This window comes from Cucurbita pepo, chromosome 17, assembly GCF_057944985.1.
Source record: "Cucurbita pepo subsp. pepo isolate OVF chromosome 17, ASM5794498v1, whole genome shotgun sequence".
Taxonomy (NCBI): Eukaryota; Viridiplantae; Streptophyta; class Magnoliopsida; order Cucurbitales; family Cucurbitaceae; genus Cucurbita; species Cucurbita pepo.
In genome coordinates this window covers 3,885,573-3,909,045 of record NC_141814.1, presented here as the reverse complement: position 1 = coordinate 3,909,045, position 23,473 = coordinate 3,885,573, and the positions used below count along the sequence as shown (strand labels likewise).

Sequence of the window (23,473 nt, the reverse complement as noted above, 5' to 3'; positions counted from 1 at the left end):
TTTGAATGCATAGGATGATTTCATTATAAGATTGATACTAAACGTTTGGTTCTATGGTGTATAGCGACGGTTCGACTCTCGAACCTTCATTACTCAATCAATCTAGCATCCTAGTTCGAGTCATTCAGAAAGAAGGTACATTTTGTTGATATAAATACTAAACTTTAATACTTTTTTAGACGTATTTCAAGCATCTTATCCTCAAAATGACTCTAAATCAGTTCATTCATATATCTCTTATGTCACCTTCTATCATATAAGTTAAAATGAGTTAACTATTAATAGAAGCTAAGCTATGATTTAAAACTTTACTAAAAATATAGAAAATAAAATAAAATATTAAAAAATTTAAACTAAAATAGAAAAAGAGGGAAATTTGAAATTACTTAGTTTGACCAAATTTATTTCAGAAGTCAACCGCTTCCCCATGTGGCCAGAGTAGTTCGGAAGTCCGAACATGGCAAGCTCCGATGAAGATGAAGATTTGTTGAACATGGATGCCAATGGCGTAGCGCTCTTCTGCAATCGAGTAGCCTCCATTGGAATTCATCTGACACAGTCCCAAAAATTTCGCCATAAATTATTCAGCATAGGGTTTGTCTTTTTCCTTGAAATCCCTAGAAGTGGAGGACTTCTCCTCTTTAATTATTCAATCTGGCTACTATAACACTATATGATTGATCGTCATTTCTTCGTTTGTTTGATATATAATTAGGAGATTGCAACTTGGAAAATGCCTGTCGACATTGTTACGACAATCACTTTAATGGTTTTTTCAAACAAAAGCGCTATAGTTTCCTTTCGATGTTTTGATTCAAAGAATATTAAATTTGTCTTGTTTATACTTAGTCAACTTGCATGTGTAATGTGTTCTTTAATCTCCCATGTTGTAAAGGGAATTCCTCTTGTGATGACTTTCTATTATTGTCACAGGCTTACTACATTTTCCTCAAGGTGCAGATATGGCTGCTTTCTCAATTCTCGTGAATCAATGCAGCCAATGATAGCCCCTAGAGGAAGAGGATGATGATAATGGGAACATCAGGGCATTCCCTGTTTGGTTTCCTGCTCAGTTGCTTGGCATTGGCTTTTCTACTTCTTGTTCAAGTTCAGAATCAGTCAGGTGAAACATTTGTTTTCATTGGTGATTAACCTATTCAACTTCTTTCAAGTATATATAGAAACTTGAAGTTTAATTTTGTTGTCATTTGTTTTTCAGGCTTCATTAGTTTAGACTGGATTACCAGAGGGTACAAGTTACACCGAAAAGACGACCAAAATTAACTATGTTTCTGATGCATCCTTCATAAAAACTGGGGTTAGTCGAAGTGTTGATTCAGCTTATGTAGATTTAGATATCTATGAAATGCAATTGAGGAAGCTGAGAAGCTTCCCTGATGGAATCAGAAACTGTTACAATATAAGCATTATAAGGGCCACCGAATACTTGATTCGAGCAAGTTTCTTGTATGGCAATTATGATGGTCTGGATTCGCCACCGATGTTTGATCTCTATATTGGGAATAGCTTATGGGAGACATTCAACGGAACTGGAGATGACATAGGTGTTTTCATAGAACTTATACATGTAACCTCCTCAAATGAAATTCACATCTGTCTGATCAATACTGGAAATGGAGTGCCATTTATTTCTGCATTGGAATTTAGACCTTCGTTCAACATCACTTATTATACATCAACGGCATCCTTATCACTTTTTGCTCGATTGGACTACGGCTCAGCAGATGGTCAATATTACAGGTATTTAAGCATTGGTTTTGCAAATATATATATATGTATTACTGTTAATGAGAAGAGGGATACTTTAACAAGTTAGAGATGATAACATAATATTTTGTTTTTGTGGTTACTCTTTCTGAAGATTCCCTTTGGATATTTATGACCGCATCTGGTTATCATATCACTCTAATGATTCGACACGAGTAAGCACCAATATTACTCTCGATAGTGAGGACTACGGTTTCCAACTTCCATCCATTGTCATGAGTACTGCCTCCACTTCAAAAGATGCAAGCACGACTCTGGAGATTTCGTGGGATACAATAGATTCATCTCAATACTTTGTGATTATGCACTTTGCTGAACTTGAGATTCCTCAAGTCAATCAAACCAGAGAGTTTACTATCTGGCACAATGGAAACTTTTATTTTGGACCTATAATTCCAGAATATTTGTCCACGATGACCTTTTTGTCTCCAAAGCCATTGAAGGTAGCAAGTAGTCATTTCCTTGCTTTCATTCCAACTGAGAATTCAACGCTTCCTCCTATCATCAATGCTTTTGAATTATATGGAATGAAAGAAATATCGGAGTTAGAGACAGACCAAGGAGATGGTATCTTTCTTTAGACGCACTTTGTGAGTTCACTTATTGAAAGTCGATGAATACTAATTTGATTTCTTCTTTGGATAATTAATGGATGCAATTACCAATATTAGGTCAAATTATGGAATAAAGAAGGATTGGCAAGGCGATCCATGTGTGCCAATGGAATACACTTGGAGTGGATTAAATTGTAGTAACAAAACTGCTCCAAGAATCATATCCTTGTAAGTGCAGGTCTTCTGTTAAAATTGTTTATTTATATGAAGTATGGACCTTATGAATTCATGAGGAAATGTAATTTTTTGAACAGGGACCTATCTGGAAGTGGACTGGTAGGTGAGATATCTTCTTACATATCAAATTTAACCATGTTGCAAATTTTGTAAGTATCTCTCTATTATATTTTTTAACAGGAAAATATTATTGATATTACTAGGTAGGATATTAAGGAGGAACAATTGTCATTAGATAAGGATTTTGTTAGAAAAGTGGTTGTCAATACAGTAGGCTAGACGGGTTTGAAATTTGCAGAATTTGGAGAATGTTTCTTATGGGAGTAGCCTTGCCAGCAAGGTTGTTTCCAGATTTGTTACAACATCATGATTCAGCAAAATTTTATCAAATAACTCAATTAAACAAGCTTAATGTAAATTGATTTTCTTTTCATGTTGAACCACAATGGACTATTTCATGCTTACTAATTAGAATAAATGGAGCAATTAATGAAAAAATGGTTTGTATTAGTGCAAAATTAACTGCAAAAAGACTTGATATAACTCTACTTTTTGGAGAGTTATTAAGCCTCTTGATGTGTTTTAATATTGTAATTTTCCTTTCCTATTTTCTTTTCTATCCCTTTATATTGCAGTTTTGTGTCCTAACTTATGCTTACTCAATATCCTGTTCTGTATTAGGGATTTGTCCAATAATGGGTTGACTGGAGAGATACCGGAATTCTTAGTAAATTTGCCAAATCTAAGAATCCTGTAAGTCTCTTAGTTGTAATTTTGACACCCAGAACGTTAAAATTTTAGTTGAAAATTGAAGTTTGTTTATCTTTTTACTTTGTGTGTGTTCGCAGTTCTTTAACCAGAAACAAGTTCACAGGCTTAATTCCCAAGGCTCTCTTGCAAAGAGCTGAAGCTGGATTGCTTACATTAAGGTAAGCTATCTATTTACTCTAAGTTATATTTCATTTTCTCTATTTACTTTACTGCCATGTTGCCGCCTACTAATTCTATTGTTTTCATATTGAATAACGAACACTAACTGAAAAGTCAAATGAAAATTCATTTGCTTTAACCTGAAATTTTCTTCTGCTTGTAAAGGTGTGGGTGAAAATCCAGATCTTTGTACATCACTTAAATGTGATAACAAGAAGAAGAAGAAGAAAAAGAGGAACAAGTACTTGGTTCCTGTAATTCTCGCCAGCATAATAGCTGTGTTCCTACCTATCCTTATAATTACTCTAGTAATCTACAAAAGGAGAAGACAAAGAGGTAAATATCTCATGTCTTCTGTTTCTGTTTCTGTACACTGCTAATTCCAGCATAGTTATAGTAACGACAATGAAACTGACGTGAATAGCGAAAATCGAAAAGAATTCCTACATGACTAATGACTTCAAAAGTGTAGAATGAACCAAAATGTGTCTATTTTACTCGTTGCAGAGAATCTCAAAAGATCAATCCAAGAAAGGTTACTTAAGTCGAAGAACCAACAAGTTCATTACTCTGAGATATTGGTTATCACAGATAACTTGAAGACAACTCTTGGGGAAGGAGGATTTGGAAAAGTATACTTGGGTGTACTGAGTGATAAAAACCAAGTTGCTGTCAAGTTGCTGTCTTCAATATCACAGCAAGGCTACAATGAATTCAGAGCTGAGGTTTAGTTTTTCTTGGGTGCAAATTTACTTGAACTGAATTAATTACTTCCGAATAAACTATATTTGCAAATGCAGGCTCAAATACTAACAGTTGTTCATCATAGAAATCTGGTTTCTCTTGTTGGTTACTGTGATGAAGCTGAGAATAAGGCACTCATTTATGAATTCATGTGTAACGGAAATTTAGGCAATCATCTATCTGGTAAATTATGATTTTGGCTTAAAAGAAAGATTATCCTCGAGTCTTTGAGATGACTTTTTCTCTTTGCTGATGCAGATTCAAGCGCAAAGGTGTTGAGTTGGATGGAAAGGCTCCAAATTGCAGTTGATGCAGCACAAGGTATAAATAAATAACAAACAATAAAACTTATTACTTCATAGTCTTATTTGCCTTCCCTGTTTGGATTGTGACAACTGACGTCGAATAAACAAACTGCAGGATTAGAATATTTACACAATGGTTGCGTGCCGCCTATCATTCACAGAGATATTAAATCTTCTAATATCCTATTGAATGAAAAAATGCAAGCTAAAATATCTGATTTTGGACTGTCTAGAGTATTTGCAAATGAAAATGATACTCATTTTTCCACATGTCCTGCTGGCACCTTCGGTTACGTCGACCCCACGTAAGTAACAATGATTGATGTGCTTTGTGTTTATATTTATTTGGTTTCTTTTTAAAAAATTCGATAAGCTTTTAGTTTTTGGATTTGATTCGTCATAATATGGCAAAATAAAGTGTGTTAGCTGGTCAAAATAAAATGAAATATGAAACTTATCCACTTTCTGTAATAACGGATTCAATCCCTTGTAGGCCATAACAATGTATTTCTCCTAATGTTAAATCACCCAGACTTTTTAAAAAACACAACTTTCAAAGGTCAAGAACTTAAATGTGAGATCCCATATCGGTTGGGGAGAAGAACGAAACATTCTTTATAAGGGTGTGGAAACCTCTCCCTAGCAGAAGCATTTTAAAAATCTTGAGGGGAAGCCCGAAAGGGAAAGCCCAAAGAGGATAACATCTGCTAGCGGTGGCCTTGAGCTGTTACAGATGATATTAGAGTCAGACATCGGGCGATGTACTAGCGAGGAGGCTGAGCCCTAAAAGGGATGGACACGAGGCGGTGTGCCAACAAGGACGTTGGGCCTCGAAGGGGATGGATTGGGGGGTCCCATATCCATTGGAGAAGGGAACGAGTGTCGGCGAGGACGCTAGGCCTTGAAAGGGGGGTGGATTGTGAGTTCCCACACTGGTTGGGGAGGAGACAAAGCATTCTTTTTGAGGGTGTGGAAACCTCTCCCTAGCAGACGCACTTTAAAAACCTTGAGAGGAAGCTCAAAAGGAAAGTCAAAAAAGGAGAATATGTTTATAATTTGGCCTACTTTTCTTACTATTTAACCAGAACTCAATGTCTGAAGTGTCCATTTCTCTGTGGTTCAGTGTCGTAATATAGCAAAAGAAGCATCTTGTGTACATAAACAAAAGAACTAAGACAAAAATCTGTTGCAGGGTTCATTTATCTAGAAACTTCATCAAGAAAAGTGACGTTTACAGCTTTGGAATTATATTGCTTGAGCTGATCACTGGACATCCTGCCATAATCAAGAGCTCTGAAGTCAACACTCACATAGTTGATTGGGTTAAGCCTCTGATTGCAGAAGGGAACATCGAAAACATTGTCGATCCGAGGTTAGAAGGCTGCATTGAAAGTTGTTCTGCAAAGAAATTTGTGGAGCTTGCTCTGTCGTGCACATTGCCAACTTCAGCTGGAAGGCCTGACATGAGTGATGTGGTGTTACAACTTATTGAGTGCTTGGAGATTGTTCAAGACAGAACTCCACAAATTCCACCTAACAATTCAATGTGCTCTGTTTCAATTGTTGGTCCCAGATAGAGATTAATGTGTTTTCTTGGTTGTTGTGATGAGGCTTTGAACAAAACTACGCAACCATCAATCCGGTAATTATGATATTGTCTTAAGACTATGAGGTTTCTCTAAAATGTATGCATATTTATGGCTGGTTGACTATAATACGATGCTCTTTTCCCCTTTTCTGACCATAATACGATGCTCTTTTCCCCTTTTCTGAAACAGATTCAAGCACAAAAGTCTCGAGTTGGATGGAAAGACGGCCTAATTTTAATTTATACCCATAAACTTTTAGAGGTTATATCAAATGAGATCTTGAGTGTATAAATTGGCTAGATTTTGTTTAAAAAAAGTTAATTCAGAAATTTAGTGATAGGAATTATAAGTAGGCCGAATCAATAGCCTTACCAGGATAAGTCCCAACTTATCCATATGCTATAGACCCTTTAGGTTATTACACGAATACGATCCTCTTGTATGTCAATTACATGTCCGAGATTACATCAATAACCTTGGATTTTCATAAAATGGATAATAATTAAATTACAAATAAAATAATAAAAATTATTGTTAAAAACTAAATAATTAATTACGAGACTTTAGGGCATAAATCCAAACTAAATAATTAATTACGAGACATAAATCCAATAGGACATAAATCCAACCATCTTAAATAATTAAAACTTTTAGGGCATAAATTCAACCATCTCCCACTTGCATTGAAGTTGGTGAGAGGAAGTGTAAATCCAACAATAGAGATATTTTTTCTTTTTAATTTATATACGGAAAGTTTAAGGTTTAAATCGATATAATTGTTATTATCTTAAAGTTTGAATTGATATTGTTAGAAATTAAAGCTAGATTCATGATAACACGTCTAATAAACTTATAATTTCTATATACATGAATTCATAGATGCATAAAATGCTTTTGTTTAGGTACATCAATAATATGAATAATTTCTTCTCTGGTAGTTCTTGAGTTTTAAGTTTTCTTCTTTTTAAAATTGTGAAATTTTGAATGACTGTTATTGTGGGATCATTGATGTTTCCAATCTATAAGGAGTATTATGAAATCTTTAAATATCTTATTGATAAAAAACTCGAAGACAAGGTATCAAATTTTGGACTTTCAAGAGTATTTGCAAATGAAAGTTATACTTATTGATCCACATGTTTGTGTAGATCATTTTTCTCGTAGCAATCCTCGAAGGAAACATAAAAAATGTTGTCGATCCGAGGTTGAACCCTTGGTTGGATCTTCACTTTTCATAGTTACTCAATGATAAAGGTGTGCCCTTAAGGTGATTTCATTATAAGATTAGCATTCAATGTTTGGTTTTATGGTGTAGTGATTAGCACTTTGGACTTTGAATCCAGTAATCTGGGTTCGACTCCAAGTAGGACCTTCATCATCTAACTTACTCAATCAAAAGTCACATTGAATCAATGATAAATGCTCTCAAGGTGGTTTCATTATAAGATTAATATTAAATGTTTGGTTCTATGATGTTGGTTGAGACTTTGAATCCAGTGAATCCAGCCACTGGTTCTTTAGATTCTTCTTCAATAATGTCTTCTTATGGTTGACACAGACACAACCCTATGATTGGGATCATTGGTATATTGGCTTGTATTATTAGTCAATTCTGTGGATTTTTTTTTGCTCTACCAATGTGCTGCTTTATTTAGTGTTTTACTTGAGGATTACGTTGGAAAAGGCGGGCAAGCTTGAAGCTCCAAGTCTTGTCTTTTATTGAGAACTTGGTTTATCTTCTTCTTGGTGTTGTGTATTCTCTGCAACTCCATACTTGCTGCTGGATTCAACAGATATGGCCGCTTGAAACTTGCTTCAGGTAGTCCTTTAGGTGAGTTTGTGTGACTCTTGAGTGAAACAACCCCCTTAATCGAGCCTCAACTCTTTCTCTAGAGCCCTCAAACAAAGTACTCCATTTATTCGACACTTTAGTCACTTTTGACTACACCTTCGAAGCTCACAATTCTTTGTTCGACATTCGAGGATTCTATTGACAGGACTAAGTTTAGGGCATGACTCTGATATCATATTAGGAATCATGACTCTCCACAATGGTATAATATTGTCCACTTTGAGCATAAGCTCTCATGGCTTTGATTTGAGTTTACCCAAAAGATCTCATACCAGCGGAGATGTATTCCTTACTTATAAACCCATGATCATTCCCTAAATTAGCCAACGTGGGACTCCCTCCCAACAATTCTCAACACACATGTCGTCTGTGCGTGCATGTTCAATCATTTGTGACACATTCGACTTGCCTCTACAGTCTGCACTAGGCCAAGTCATTCGACTTGGCCTTGCCTCTACTCGGGGCCAAGATCTCTCAATGCAACGTCGCATCCAACATCATCTTGGTTCCCAATCGACATGGCCCATATGTCTTGACGTCATCCCAAGTCACGGGGTGTCGTCGGCCATCATAGTTCACTCGATCATGCCAACAAGAACGAGCCTACGTGTCGTTCGTAATCTCGGGACATCCCGAACATCTATCCATCCAGGTTCAATCGAGGCATTAGCCCTCTCGTGCCCATGCCATGTCATTTAAGGATACCGTATCGGATAGTGGGTGCATGATCCAACCTCCGACACTCGGGTTAGGGCGCAATATCAGCACACTCGTGCCGCCTGGTACTATCCTTGAAAGACCCATTTCAAAGAAAGTTGTCTGAGACACTCATCTCGAAACGCTCGCCCTCACTGTGCCATCGGGTAGCTCACTTAGGTCACAGGGTCTAGGGGTGGTGGAGAGCTGACACCATGCCTCCCCCTATTGTACATTTTGAGGCATTTTGAATACTCTTTAGGTAGACGTCATTTTGGCGAACAGTTATATGGTGTTGTGGAGCGTCCGATTGACACCAAACTTGGCGAGCATTCATATTTCATATGGATGGACTTGACTCCAAAACCACATGCTCAAACTTCCTTTGGAACCCTGACTATCGGGGTTAAGGCCCAGGGGCCTACCCGACCCTTCAACAAGCCTATCTTTGACACTCATGCCTACTTGTTGTCCCTATCGCGCTTATGCCTCGTTTCCTCCTCAGTGCCCACGTTATATGTTGTGTTGGATGATGCACCATCCTCCTCGGTTGCATCATGACATTCTTCTATATTGGCCCTTGCGTGGCTGAAAGAGCACCTCTTGAGGATTGCCGCTTTGCTTATCTCGCCGTGAGGGTCAAAACTTACTCTCTTCATAGTATGGTTGTGACATTCTCCCCCACTTCAAATTATTCATCGTCTTCGATGACTTTTTTGGGTCACAATCATATCACGGATTGTGACCCCTTACATTTCAGCATCGGAGTTGCAACATCTAGATAATACCATTTATCGAATTCCAACCAAGGCACTAGTTATGATTCAGCGATACGACATTGGCAAGCAGAAATATCCGATTTTGGACTGTCCAAGGTATTTGTAAATGAAAGTGATACTCATTTGTCCACATGTCCTGCTGCCATTTTTGGATACGTCAACCCATATATGTATCCACGTTAGAATGATCAGTTTCTCTGTTTCCTGTTTAGAAATGTCTCTATATACTAAGAGAGACATCTTGTGGACACAAACTAAAGTATAAATCTATTGCAGGATTCATTTATCTGGAAACTTCACCAAGAAAGTGATGTGTCTTGTATGAGTTGGTGAGTGGCCAACCTGCCAAAATCAAGTACTGGGCTAAGCCTTTCATTGCAGTAGGAAATATCCAGAAAGTTGTTGATCCGAGGTTAGAACGTTGTTCCGTTGGAAAATTTGTGGAGTTGCCTCTGTAGTGTACTCTGTCAACTTCAGCAGAAAGGCCCGACATGAATGAGGTAGTGTCACAACTCATTCATACATATGGAATTGAGAATCTAATATGTAAATTAACATCAATTAGTTGATAAGTTTATGGTCTACATTAAACCAATTGCCCAAGCCGACCGCTAGCAGATATTGTCTTTTTTAGGCTTTGCCTTTCGGGTTTTCCCTCAAGGTTTTTAAAACGCGTCTGCTAGGGAGAGGTTTCCACACCCTTATAAATAATGCTTTGTTCCCCTTTCCAATCGACGTGGGATCTCACAATCTACCCCCTTCGGAACTTAGCGTCCTCGCTGGCACTCGTTCGTCTCTCCAATCAATGTGCGATTTCACAATCCACCTCTTTCGGGGCCTAACATCCTCGCTGGCACACCTCCCGTTGTCCACCCTCTTCAAGGCTTAGCGTCTTCATTAACACACCGTACGGTGTCCACCCCCTTCGAGGCTCAGCATCCTCCTAGCACACCGTCTGGTGTCCACCTCTCTTCGAGGCTCAACGTTCTCACTAGCACATTGTCCGATGTCCTCCCTCTTTGGGACTCAGGATCCTTGTTGGCTCACCGCTCCATGTCTGGCTCAATACCATTGTAACTGCCAAAGCCCACCGTTAGCAGATATTATCCTGCCAAAGCCCTTCGAGACTCAGGATCCTTGCTGGCACACCACTTCATGTCTGGCTCAATACCATTTGTAACTACCAAAGTCCATCGTTAGTAGATACTATCCTCTTTGGGCTTTCCCTTTCGCGCTTCCTCTCAAGGTTTTTAAAACGTGTTTGTTATGGAGAAATTTTCACACCCTTATAAAGAATGTTACTTTCCCCTCTCCAACCGATGTGGGATCTCACAATCCACCCCCTTTGGAGTCCAACATCCCCATTGACACTCATGGATCTCACACTAAATAAACTAATGATGACAACTCATGAGAGTTGGATTTATGAAAAAAATAGGACAAGGGAATGATAATGATAAGAAGAAAAAAAAAAACATTTGAAAAGTTAACACCAAATACTATGAAGTTGAACAAAGAATTAGGGTCATACATTGATAACTGCCAATAATTAAATCATTAAGGACATGAAACTCTTCTGCTATTATAGTTGTTAAATATAAAGTCAAAGGCATCCCATGTGCCCATTCTTTAAAGTGAATTCCTCTTGTGTTGACTTTCTGTAATCATCACAGGCTTTCATACATGTTTCAAGCTGCAAAAATGGCTGCTGTCTAAATTCTCAGAGATGTATGCAGCCAAAGATAAAGGCAAGAGAAAGAGGATTATGGTAATGGGAGCATCAGCGCATACCCTTTTTGGTTTTTTGCAAATTGCTTTAGCATTGGCTCTTCTACTTCCTGTTCAAGCTGCAGATCAGTCAGGTAAAAAAAAAAAAAAAAAATTATCCAACTTCATCCAATCTATATATAGAGAGAATCATGAAGCTTAAGTTGTATGTTATTTGTTTCCTAGGCTTCATTAGTTTAGCTTGTGGAACACCAGAAGGTACGAGATTTACAGACTCGTTGAGTAACGTTAGCTATGTTTCTGATGCACCCTATATAAAGAGCGGTGTAAGTGGAAGCATACGTGCAACAATTGGACGTGGAGGTCCTTATCCAAGGCACATGAAGATGCTCAGAAGCTTCCCTCAGGGAGTTAGGAGCTGTTACAATGTAAGCATTGTTAAGGGTATTAAGTATTTGATTCGAGCGAGTTTCTTGTACGAAAATTACGACGGCCTGAACGTTCCACCGGTGTTCGATATCTACATTGGGAATAGCTTTTGGGAGACTGTAGACTTCACTGACATACACATGGAACATTTCATAGATCTCATACATATTACCTCCTCAAAGGATGTGCACATTTGTTTGATCAATACAGGGAATGGAGTGCCAATTATTTCATCTTTAGAATTTAGACCTTTACTCAACATCACTTATCAAACCGTGTCGGGATCCTTATCGCTCGATTCTCGATTAGACTTCGGTCCAAAAGATTATCAAGAATACAGGTATTGAAGCACTACTTCTGCAAAAAAAAAAAAAAAAAAAACAAAATTTACTACTAAAGTGAGATACTGACATATTATTTTGTTTGTCTTAAGATACCCTTATGATGCTTACGATCGCATTTGGTCGTCATTTAACTACTATGGTGACGAATCAGTAACAACCAATCTTTCAGTAGGTATGATTGAGCAGAACAATTATCAAGTGCCATCCATTGTGATGAAAACTGCTTCCATTTTAAAGGATATTTCGTGGAATACGAGGAATTTGTCTCAATATTATGTATTTATGCACTTTTCCGAGGTTCTTGAGCTTCAACCCAACCAAAGTAGAGTGTTCAATATCACCCTCAATGGGAACTTTTTTTATGGACCTCTAACTCCAAGTTACTTGACCACTCTAACTGTTTCCAATGAAGATCCATTGGATGCAACAGATGAGCTTGCATTTTCTTTGATTTCGACCGAGAATGCGACGCTTCCTCCCATCATCAATGCTCTCGAGATATATTACGTGAAAGACGTGATCGAGTTAGAAGCAAATCAAGGAGATGGTATGCTTCTTTAAATGCCTTTTGTGTGTTTATTGGATGTTAATCAACACTAATGTGATTTTTGTTTGGATAATTAGTAAGTGCCATTACCAATATCAAGTTAAGTTATGGGATAAAGAGGGATTGGCAAGGAAATCCATGTGTGCCAATGGAATACCCTTGGAGTGGATTGCGTTGTAGCAATGCAACTGATCCAAGAATCATATCCTTGTAAGTTCAAGCCTTCTATGAATTCATGAGATCATATGAATTCATGAGAAGATGTGAATTTTTGTGTATTACAGGAATTTATCAGCAAGTGGATTGAGAGGTGAAATATCTTCTTACATAGCAAATCTAACGAGGTTGCAAACACTGTGAGTGTCTCTCTGTTAGGAAGCATGAATGTCAGTAATGCTTTAGGCATTGGAATTCAACTTAATAACTTGTTCTCTCTTAGGGACTTGTCCCACAATGAATTGAGCGGAGAACTGCCAGAGTTCTTAACAAATATGCCAAATTTAAGAGTTCTGTAAGTTTCTTAGCTTTAATTCTGGCATCCACAGCATGAAATGCCAAGTGAAAATTGAAGTTCATCTATGTGTTTTGCAGCATTTTAACCAGAAACAAGCTCACAGGCTCAGTTCCTGAAGTTCTCTTGCAAAGGGCTGAAGCTAAATCACTTGCATTAAGGTTCCCTACACTTCATTCTAAGTTACCTTCTAATTCTAGTACTCTCGTATCAATCAAAATTCATTTTCTTAAACCTGATAGTGTCTTTTGCTTGTGTAAGTGTTGGTGAAAATCCAGATCTTTGTACATCATTTAAATGTGATAACATGAGGAAGAATAACAAGAGGAACAATTACTTTCTTCTTCTTCTAGCTCTGCCCCTATCTATCATAATGGTTACTCTAGTAATCTACAAAAGAAGGAGACAAAGAGGTAAGTCTCTCATCTCTTCTGCTTCTTCTGTTACTTCTTTGATTCAAGCATGGACAAAGCAACTTGGGTAATATGGATGAAATTTTTCTGAATGATGAGAGATTTAACCGACATAGATCAATAACTTAACTGTGAGATCCCACATCGGTTGGAGAGGGGAACGAAGCATTCCTTATAAGGGTGTGGAAACCTCTCCCTAGAATACGCATTTTAAAAACCTTGAGGAGAAGCCTTAAAAGGAAAGTCTAAAGAGGACAATATCTGCTAACAGTGGACTTAGGCTGTTGTAAATGGTATCAGAGTTAGTCACCGGACAGTGTGTCAGCAGGATGCTGGCCCCTTAAAAACCCCACCTCAGTTGTAGAGGGCAATAAAATAGTTCTTATAAAGGTGTGGAAACCTCTCCCTAGCATACATATTTTAAAAACCTTGAGGGGAAAGCCTAAAGAGAACAATATCTACGAGCAGTGGGCTTGGGTTGTTGCAAATGATATTCGACCCAAGGGGGTGGATTGTGAGACCCCATATCGGTTGGAGAGGGAAACGAAACATTCCTTATAAGGGTATGAAAACCTCTCCCTAACAGACGCATTTTAAAAATCTTAAGGGGAAGTCTGAAAGGGAAAACCCGAAAGAGGACAATATCTGCTAATGGTGGGGCTTGACTTGTAAGACTTGGGCTGTTACATTAACGATTTCGATAATAGAAGTCGTGCTTATGGGTTATAAAGTTAGTTTAGTTTCACGTTAGGTTGACAATGAACTCCTTTGCTAGTTGGAGTCGACCGTCAGCATGTCACGTCCTAGGTTAGGTAGGGTGATCTGGAGCGCGTATTTTCACTCGTAAACGTGTAGAACGAACCAAAATGTGTCTGGTTTTTCTTGTTGCAGAGCAGCTCAAAAGATCAATCCAGAAAAGGTTGCTTAGTTCAAAGAACCAACAAGTTCGTTACTCTGAGATACTGGTTATAACAGATAACTTGAAAACAGCTATAGGAGAAGGAGGTTTTGGAAAAGTATATTTGGGTGTACTGAGTGATAAAATTCAAGTGGCCATTAAGTTGCTATCTGCATCATCACGCCAAGGCTCAAATGAGTTCAAAGCAGAGGTTTGTGTTTTTCTGTTGATAAAATTTGGTTGTACTAAAAGTAATATCTCATATACTGTGTTTGTTACTGTAGGCTCAAATATTAGCCATTGTTCATCATAGAAATCTGGTTTCTCTCGTTGGTTACTGTGATGAGGCTGAGAATAAAGCGCTCATTTATGAATTTATGGCTAATGGAAATCTACGCACAAATCTATCTGGTAATGAACGTTATCTTATAAGAAGAGATCTCTTTAAAGCGTATATATTCTGGTTTCTACCTCTTTGGATTTCTCCAAAAGGCCTCATACCAATTGAGATCATATTCATTACTTATAAACTCATGTTCTTCCTCTTAATTAGCCAATGTGGGACTCCTCTCCCAACAATCCTTCATTTGAACAAAGTACATCATAGAGCCTCTTCTGAGGTCTATGGAACCCTTGAACAACCTCCATTAATCAAGGCTCGACTCCTTCTCTTGAGCCCTTGTAGCACTCTTTGTTCGACACTTGAGTCGCTTTTAACTCACACTTCTTTGTTCGACACTTGAAGATTCTATTGACATGCCTAAGTTAAGGGCATGACTCTAATAGCATGTTAGGAACCACAACCCTTCACAAATGGTATGGTTTTGCTTTTGGTTACCCCAAACGGCCTCATATTCCTTATAAATCCATGATCTTTCCCGTAATTAGTCAACGTAGACTCCTCTCCCAAAAATTCTCGGACATGTTAACTATATAAGATCATTTTGTTTACACCTCTTTGCAGATTCAGCAACAAAGGTCTTGAGTTGGATGCAAAGACTCCAAATTGCACTTGATGCAGCTCAAGGTATATATATAAATAACACAAAAACTTATTAGTTCATACTTTTTTTCTTTCTTTTACTTACCCTTGTGGTCTGTGACATCTAGTAACCCAACTGCAGGGCTGGAATATTTGCACAATTGTTGCAAGCCGCCTATCATTCACAGAGATTTGAAGACTTCAAACATCTTATTGAATGAAAAAATGCAGGCTAAGATATCAGATTTTGGACTGTCCAGGATATTTGCAAATGAAAATGATACTCATTTGGCCACATGTCCTGCCGGCACCTTTGGATATGTCGACCCGACGTAAGTATCACAATCAATTGATATTTTCATGTTCCGTCTTAAACGAGTAATATACCGTCCTTAACTTTTAAAAGCTTACAACGTTTCGAAACAACTAAAGTCTTTTAAAGTTCAAAGAAGCATCATATTCAAAATAGAGAGTTATTGCAGGATCCATTTGTCTGGAAACTTCACCAAGAAAAGCGATGTTTATAGTTTCGGGATCGTGTTATTCGAGTTGATCACAGGGCAACCTGTGATAATCAGTAGTTCTGAAAACAACATCCACATAGTGGATTGGGCAATGCCTCTGATTTCAGAAGGAAGGCATGAAAGCATTGTGGATCAAAGATTAGAAGGCCCCATAGAAAGTTGTTCAGCTAGAAAATTTATGGAGCTGGCTTTGTCTTGCACACACCCAACTTCAACACAAAGGCCTGAAATGAGCGATGTGGTGAAACAACTGATTGAGTGTCAAGAAATGGCTCAGAACAGACCACCTGCACATACGCCACTTAACAATGAACATTTTTCTTATACTTCTATTGGCTCTGATTCAATTTTAAGTCCCAGGTAGAATTCAAACAAATCATACCTTTAATCTTTCATCTCTCTAATTTTGAACTAGAAATATAAATTCGACACTTGATAGCCCGGGTATTTTCATACCGTTCCTATGTCATGGTCACGTTACTTCTCTCTTCTAAGACTAAAAACTATCCCCACATACCAATATATGTCTTTTTAGCCTGTTTTATGTTCATTCACATGTTTTCTATGAAAATTTTTAAGAGGTCGTGTGATGTCCCACATTGGTTGGGGAGGAGAACAAACCACCATTTATAAGCCTTCCTCTAGTAGACGCGTTTTAAAGCCTTGAGGGGAAGCCCGAAAGGGAAAGCCCAAAGAGGACAATATCTGCTAGCGGTGGATCTGGGTCGTTACAGGTCGGTTAACATAGGTTTGCTCCAAACTAAACATGCATAACTTTAAAGTTACTATGATTGAACTATCAAAAATAAAGGTACGCCTTATTGATATACGTACTAACTCTAATACTTTTTAAACGTGTCTCAAGCATTTTATCCTCAAAATTATTTTCATTCAGGCATGATATCAGTTCATTCATCTATCTCTTATTTACTTGGGTGTCACACCATATATAAATAAAAATGAGTTTCCAAGCATTGATTTAAATTATTATTAAAAATATAGAGAATAAAACTAAATATTAAAAAAATTAAACTAAAATGGATAAAAAAAAAAAGGAAAATTTGAAATTACTTAGTTTGACCAAATTTATTTAAAAAGTCGGCGGCTTCCCCATGTGGCCAGAGTAGTTTGGAAGTCCGAACATGGCAAGCTCCGATGAAGATGAAGATTTGTTGAACATGGATGCCAATAGCGTAACCTTCTTCTGCAACCGAGTAGCCTCAAATGGAATTCATCCGACATCGTCCCAAAGATTTCGCCATAAATTATTTGGCTTAGGGTTTGTCTTTTTCCTTGAAATCCCTAGAAGTGGAGGACTTCTCCTCTTTAATTATTCAATATGGCTACTATAATACTATATGATTGATCGTCATTTCTACGTTTGTTCGATATATTATTAGGAGATTCCGACTTGGAAATTGTCTTTTGACATTGTTACGATAATCACTTTAATGGTTTTTTCAAACAGCCCCAAACTCATTGATAAACAAAAGCGCTATAGTTTCCTTTCGATGTTTTGATTCAAAGAATTTTAAATTTGTATTGTTTATACTTAGTCAACTTGCATGTATAATGTGTTCTTTAATCTCCCATGTTGTGAAGGGAATTCCTCTTGTGACGACTTTCTATTATTGTCACAGGCTTACTACATTTTCCTCAAGGTGCAGATATGGCTGCTTTCTCAATTCTCGTGAATCAATGCAGCCAATGATAGCCCCTAGAGGAAGAGGATGATGATAATGGGAACATCAGGGCATTCCCTGTTTGGTTTCCTGCTCAGTTGCTTGGCATTGGCTTTTCTACTTCTTGTTCGAGCTCAGGATCAGTCAGGTGAAACATTTGTTTTCATTGGCGATTAACCTATTCAACTTCTTTCAAGTATATATAGAAACTTGAAGTTTAATTTTGTTGTCATTTGTTTTTCAGGCTTCATTAGTTTAGACTGTGGATTACCAGAGGGTACAAGTTACACCGAAAAGACGACCAAAATTAACTATGTTTCTGATGCATCTTTCATAAACACTGGGGTTAGTCGAAGTGTAGATTCGGCATATGGAGATTTAGATATCTATGAAATGCAATTGAAGAAGCTGAGAAGCTTCCCTGATGGAATCAGAAACTGTTACAATATAAACATTATAAGGGCCACCGAATACTTGATTCGAGCAAGTTTCTTGTACGGCAATTATGATGGTCTGGATTCGCCACCGGTGTTTGATCTCTATATTGGGAATAGCTTATGGGAGACATTAAACGTAACTGGAAATGTCATGGGTGTTTCCATAGAACTTATACATGTAACCTCCTCAGATGAAGTTCACATCTGTCTGATCAATACTGGAAATGGAGTACCATTTATTTCTGCATTGGAATTTAGACCTTCGCCCAACATCACTTATTATACACCATCAGCATCCTTATCAGTTTTCGATCGATTGGACTTTGGTTCAGCAGATGGTCAAAATTACAGGTATATATATACATATTACAGTTAATGAAAAGAGGGATACTTTAACAATTTAGAGATGCTAACATAATATTTTGTTTTTGTGGTTACACTTTCTGAAGATTCCCTTTGGATGTTTATGACCGCATCTGGTCAACATTTAACTCTAAGGATTGGACACGAGTAAGCACCAATATTACTGTAGATGTTAGTGGGGGCGAAGCTTTCCATCTTCCATCCATTGTCATGAATACTGCCTCCACTCCAAAGGATGCAAGCACGACTCTGGAGATTTCGTGGGATACAATAGATTCATCTCGATACTTTGTACTTATGCACTTTGCTGAACTTGTGATTCCTCAAGTCAATCAAAGCAGGGAGTTTAATGTCTGGCACAATGCACACTTTTATTCAGGAACTATAATTCCAAAATATTTGTCCTCGATGACCGTTTTGTCTCGACGACCATTGGAGGCAGCAAGTAGTCATTTACTTTCTTTCATTCCAACTGAGAATTCGACGCTTCCTCCTATCATCAATGCTTTTGAATTATATGGGATGAAAGAAATATCAGAGTTAGAAACAGAGCAAGGAGATGGTATCTTTCTTTAGACGCACTTTCTGAGTTCACTTATTCAAAGTCGATGAATACTAATTTGATTTCTTCTTTGGATAACTAGTGGATGCAATTACCAATATTAGGTCAAATTATGGAATAAAGAAGGATTGGCAAGGAGATCCATGTGTCCCAATGGAATACACTTGGAGTGGATTAAATTGTAGTAACAAAACTGCTCCAAGAATCACATCCTTGTAAGTGCAGGTCTTCTGTTAAAATTGTTTATTTATATGAAGGATGGATCTTATGAATTCACGAGGAAGTGTTAATTTTTTGAACAGGGACCTATCTGGAAGTGGACTGATAGGTGAGATATCTTCTTACATATCAAATCTAACCATGTTGCAAATTCTGTAAGTATCTCTCTTTAATAGGAAAATATTATTGATATTATTAGCTAGGATATTAAGGAGGCACAATTGTTTTAGATAAGGATTTTGTTAGAAAAGTGGTTGTCAATATAGTAGGCTAGACGGGTTTGAAATTTGCAGAATTTGGAGAATAGTTCTTATGGGAGTAGCCTTGTCAGCAAGGTTGTTTCCAGATTTGTTACAACATCATGGTTCAGCATAAATGTTCTGAAATTTTATCAAATAACTCAATTAAATGTGTAATTAGGTTCGATTAATGCTAATTGATTTTCTTTTCATGTTGAACCTCAATAGACTATTTCATGCTTACTAATTAGAACAAATGGAGTAATTAATGAGAAAATGGTTTGTATTAGTGCAAAATTAACTACAAAAAGACTTGATATGACTCTACTTTTTGGAGAGTTATCAAGACTCTCGATGTGTTTTAATATTGTAATTTTCCTTTCTTATTTCCTTTTCTGTCCCTTTATATTGCAGTTTTTGTGTCCTAACTTATGCTTACTCAATATCCTGTTCTGTATTAGGGATTTGTCCAATAATGGGTTGACTGGAGAGATACCGGAATTCTTAGTAAATTTGCCTAACCTAAGAATCCTGTAAGTCTCTTAGTTGTGATTTTGACACCCAGAACGTTAAAATTTTAGTTGAAAATTGAAGGCTGTCTATCCTTTTACTGTGTGTGTGTGTTCGCAGTTCTTTAACCAGAAACAGGTTCACAGGCTTAATTCCCAAGGCTCTCTTGCAAAGGGCTGAAGCTGGATTGCTTACATTAAGGTAAGCTATCAATTTACTCCAAGTTATATCTCATTTTCTCTATTTACTGTACTGCCATGTTGCCGCCTACTAATTCTATTGTTTTCATATTGAATAACGAACACTAACTGAAAAGTCAAATGAAAATTCATTTGCTTTAACCTGAAATTTTCTTCTGCTTGTAAAAGTGTGGGTGAAAATCCAGATCTTTGTACATCACTTAAATGTGATAAGAAGAAGAAGAAGAAGAAGAGGAGGAACAAGTACTTGGTTCCTGTAATTTTCGCCAGCATAATAGCTGTGTTCCTACCTATCCTTATAATTACTCTAGTAATCTACAAAAGGAGAAGACGAAGAGGTAAATATCTCATGTCTTCTGTTTCTGTTTCTGTACACTGCTAATTCCAGCATAGTTATAGTAACGACAATGAAACTGACGTGAATAGCGAAAATCGAAAAGAATTCCTACATGACTAATGACTTCAAAAGTGTAGAATGAACCAAAATGTGTCTATTTTACTCGTTGCAGAGAATCTCAAAAGATCAATCCAAGAAAGGTTACTTAAGTCGAAGAACCAACAAGTTCATTACTCTGAGATATTGGTTATCACAGATAACTTGAAGACAACTCTTGGGGAAGGAGGATTTGGAAAAGTATACTTGGGTGTACTGAGTGATAAAACCCAAGTTGCTGTCAAGTTGCTGTCTTCAATATCACAGCAAGGCTACAATGAATTCAGAGCTGAGGTTTAGTTTTTCTTGGGTGCAAATTTACTTGAACTGAATTAATTACTTCCGAATAAACTGTATTTGCAAATGCAGGCTCAAATACTAACAGTTGTTCATCATAGAAATCTGGTTTCTCTTGTTGGTTACTGTGATGAAGCTGAGAATAAGGCACTCATTTATGAATTCATGTGCAACGGAAATTTAGGCAATCATCTATCTGGTAAATTATGATTTTGGCTTAATAGAAAGATTTTCCCTAAAATGTATGTGTCCTTGACTCTTTGTGATGACTTTTTCTCTTTGCTGATACAGATTCAAGCGCAAAGGTGCTGAGTTGGATGGAAAGACTCCAAATTGCAGTTGATGCAGCACAAGGTATAAATAAATAACAAACAATAAAACTTATTACTTCATAGTCTTATTTGCCTTCCTGTTTGGATTGTGACAACTGACGTCGAATAAACAAACTGCAGGATTAGAATATTTACACAATGGTTGCGTGCCGCCTGTCATTCACAGAGATATTAAATCTTCTAATATCCTATTGAATGAAAAAATGCAAGCTAAAATATCTGATTTTGGACTGTCCAGAGTATTTGCAAATGAAAATGATACTCATTTCTCCACATGTCCTGCTGGCACCTTCGGTTACGTCGACCCTACGTAAGTAACAATGATTGATCTGCTTTGTGTTTATATTTATGTAGTTACTTTTAAAAAAATTCGATAAGCTTCTAGTTTTTGGATTTGATTCGTCGTAATATGGCAAAATAAAGTGTGTTAGCTGGTCAAAATAAAATGAAATATGAAACTTTATCCTCTTTCTGTAATAACGGATTCAATCCCTGGTAGACCATAACAATGTATTTTTCCTAATGTTAAATCAATCAGACTTTTTCAAAACACAACTTTTAAAGGTCAAAAACTTAATTGTGAGATCCCACGTCGGTTGGGGAGAAGAACGAAACATTCTTTTGAAGGGTATGGAAACCTCTCCCTAGTAGAGACGTTTTAAAATCTTTGAGGAGAAGCCCGAAAGGGAAATCTCAAAGAGGACAATATTTGTTGGCGGCGAGCTTAGCAAATGGTATCAGAGCTAGACACCGGACGATGTGCCAGCAAAGAGTCTGAGCCTTGAAAGGGAGTGGACACGAGGCGGTGTGCCATCTAGGATGTTGTGACCTGAAGGGGCATGGATTGGGGGGTCCCACATCGATTGGAGAACGGCACGAGTGCCAACAAAGACGCAGGGCCCCGAAAGGGGGTGGATTGTGAGATCCCACCTTGGTTGGGGAGGAGAACGAAACATTCTTTATAAGGGTGTGGAAACCTCTCCCTAATAGATGTGTTTTAAAAATCCTGAGGAGAAGTCTAGACGGGAAAGCTCAAAGAGAACAATATCTGATAGCGGTGGGCTTGGACTTGGACTTGGACTGTAACATTCCTACTTTTCTTACTGTTGTCTGAAGTGTCAATTCCTCAGGTGCGCAGTGCTATAGCAAAAGAAGCATCTTGTGTACATAAGCAAAAGAACTAACACAAAACTCTGTTGCAGGGTTCATTTATCCAGAAACTTCATCAAGAAAAGTGACGTTTACAGCTTTGGAATTATATTGCTTGAGCTGATCACTGGACATCCTGCCATAATCAAGAGCTCTGAAGTCAACACTCACATAGTTGATTGGGTTAAGCCTCTGATTTCTGAAGGGAACATCGAAAACATTGTCGATCCAAGGTTAGAAGGCTCTATTGAAAGTTGTTCTGCAAGGAAATTTGTGGAGCTTGCTCTATCATGCACATTGCCAACTTCAGCTGGAAGGCCGGACATGAGTGATGTGGTGTTGCAACTCATTGAGTGCTTGGAGATTGTTCAAGACAGAACTCCACAAATTCCACCTAACAATGCTGAGAACTTCTCACACAATTCAATTGGCTCTGTTTCAATTGTTGGTCCCAGATAGAGATTAATGTCTTTTCTTGGTTGTTGTGATGAGGCTTTGAACCAAACTACGCAACCATCAATCCGGTAAATATGATATTGTCTTGAGACAATGAAATTTCTCAAAAATGTATGCATATTTATGGCTTGTTGACTATAATACGATGCTTTTTTCCCCCTTTTTCTGAAACAGATTCGAGCACAAAAGTCTCGAGTTGGATGGAAAGACTCCAAATTGCAGTTAATGCAGCACAAGGTGTATATAAATATGGGCAAATTTTAATTTATTTCCCTAAATTCATACCTATGATAGATTTCGAGTCAAATTATAATTGTATCAATTAAACTCTTGAACTTCAAAAACGAGTTAATTTAGATCATTTGTTTCAAATGCATGCACAATTTTTAAATGTTGGATTTAGATTTTTAGAAGTCTATATATGTGTGAGAAGTGATACATGGACGATTTTCAAATTAAAAGTCTAAATTTATTCAGTTTTGATAGTTCATAAATTTAGTGATGTAATTATAAGTTTGTACATGTGTGAATTTTTTCGAACTGTCTACACTTGTGAAAGTTTTAAGTTTTAAGTTTTAATTGATATAATTATAACTATCTTTTAAGGTTTTAATTGATATGGTTAGAAATTAAGCTAGATTCATAATATACATCTAATAAACTTATAATTTCAAAGTACTTTTGTTTAGAGTAACGAATCGCTTTTCGAGAGACTCGAGTTATGAAATTCACTGACATGGAAAT

At 37.3% G+C, this 23,473-nt stretch overlaps 3 protein-coding genes across 7 annotated transcripts; all 3 read left to right on the top strand.

Annotated features, from left to right (window-relative positions):
• The first annotated feature begins 406 nt into the window (after positions 1-406).
• On the top strand, positions 407-6,374 carry LOC111778770 (putative leucine-rich repeat receptor-like protein kinase At2g19210). Its single transcript, XM_087118948.1, is given in 17 exon segments — positions 407-594; positions 934-1,024; positions 1,027-1,123; positions 1,220-1,235; positions 1,237-1,761; positions 1,883-2,355; positions 2,438-2,570; positions 2,657-2,728; positions 3,261-3,332; positions 3,428-3,507; positions 3,675-3,845; positions 4,017-4,234; positions 4,310-4,436; positions 4,512-4,574; positions 4,674-4,863; positions 5,751-6,200; positions 6,337-6,374. Coding segments are annotated over 16 exon segments (2,850 nt in total). The 5' UTR covers positions 407-457; the 3' UTR covers positions 6,136-6,200; positions 6,337-6,374.
• Positions 6,375-11,158: 4,784 nt separating this feature from the next.
• On the top strand, positions 11,159-16,283 carry LOC111778771 (LRR receptor-like serine/threonine-protein kinase IOS1). Of its 2 annotated transcripts, XM_087119264.1 has the most exons (13): positions 11,159-11,336; positions 11,428-11,971; positions 12,065-12,522; positions 12,600-12,732; positions 12,807-12,878; positions 12,962-13,033; positions 13,114-13,194; positions 13,295-13,446; positions 14,338-14,555; positions 14,629-14,755; positions 15,309-15,371; positions 15,469-15,658; positions 15,809-16,283. In XM_087119264.1, the coding sequence occupies exons 1-13, from the start codon at positions 11,201-11,203 to the stop codon at positions 16,212-16,214; spliced, it is 2,652 nt and encodes an 883-aa protein (XP_086975390.1). In that variant the 5' UTR covers positions 11,159-11,200; the 3' UTR covers positions 16,215-16,283. The 2 variants fall into 2 exon arrangements, with proteins under 2 accessions (XP_086975390.1, XP_086975391.1); XM_087119265.1 differs by lacking the exon at positions 15,809-16,283 and having other exon boundaries at positions 15,455-15,652.
• Positions 16,284-16,987: 704 nt separating this feature from the next.
• On the top strand, positions 16,988-23,120 carry LOC147787502 (putative leucine-rich repeat receptor-like protein kinase At2g19210). Of its 4 annotated transcripts, none has more exons than XR_015413566.1 (15): positions 16,988-17,129; positions 17,518-17,680; positions 17,777-18,320; positions 18,419-18,894; positions 18,977-19,109; positions 19,179-19,268; positions 19,814-19,885; positions 19,983-20,063; positions 20,231-20,400; positions 20,572-20,789; positions 20,865-20,991; positions 21,084-21,146; positions 21,245-21,434; positions 22,327-22,797; positions 22,904-23,120. XR_015413566.1 is itself a non-coding variant. In XM_087119335.1 (13 exons), the coding sequence occupies exons 1-13, from the start codon at positions 17,581-17,583 to the stop codon at positions 22,730-22,732; spliced, it is 2,652 nt and encodes an 883-aa protein (XP_086975461.1). In that variant the 5' UTR covers positions 17,575-17,580; the 3' UTR covers positions 22,733-22,900. The 4 variants fall into 4 exon arrangements, 1 of the variants encoding a protein (XP_086975461.1); XR_015413567.1 differs by having other exon boundaries at positions 16,989-17,129; positions 17,491-17,680; positions 19,197-19,268; XR_015413565.1 differs by having other exon boundaries at positions 16,989-17,129; positions 17,491-17,680.
• The last annotated feature ends 353 nt before the right edge of the window (positions 23,121-23,473 follow it).

Excerpts from the sequence above, each read along its gene's own strand:
- LOC111778771 (XM_087119264.1), top strand. The coding sequence starts at position 11,201 with ATGTATGCAGCCAAAGATAAAGGCAAGAGAAAGAGGATTATGGTAATG. Across the intron at positions 11,337-11,427 it reads TCAAGCTGCAGATCAGTCAG|GCTTCATTAGTTTAGCTTGT; the intron begins GTAAAAAAAAAA and ends TTTGTTTCCTAG. Across the intron at positions 15,659-15,808 it reads TTTGGATATGTCGACCCGAC|GATCCATTTGTCTGGAAACT; the intron begins GTAAGTATCACA and ends GAGTTATTGCAG.
- LOC147787502 (XM_087119335.1), top strand. The coding sequence starts at position 17,581 with ATGATGATAATGGGAACATCAGGGCATTCCCTGTTTGGTTTCCTGCTC. Across the intron at positions 20,064-20,230 it reads GCTGGATTGCTTACATTAAG|TGTGGGTGAAAATCCAGATC; the intron begins GTAAGCTATCAA and ends TGCTTGTAAAAG. Across the intron at positions 20,992-21,083 it reads TTTAGGCAATCATCTATCTG|ATTCAAGCGCAAAGGTGCTG; the intron begins GTAAATTATGAT and ends TTGCTGATACAG.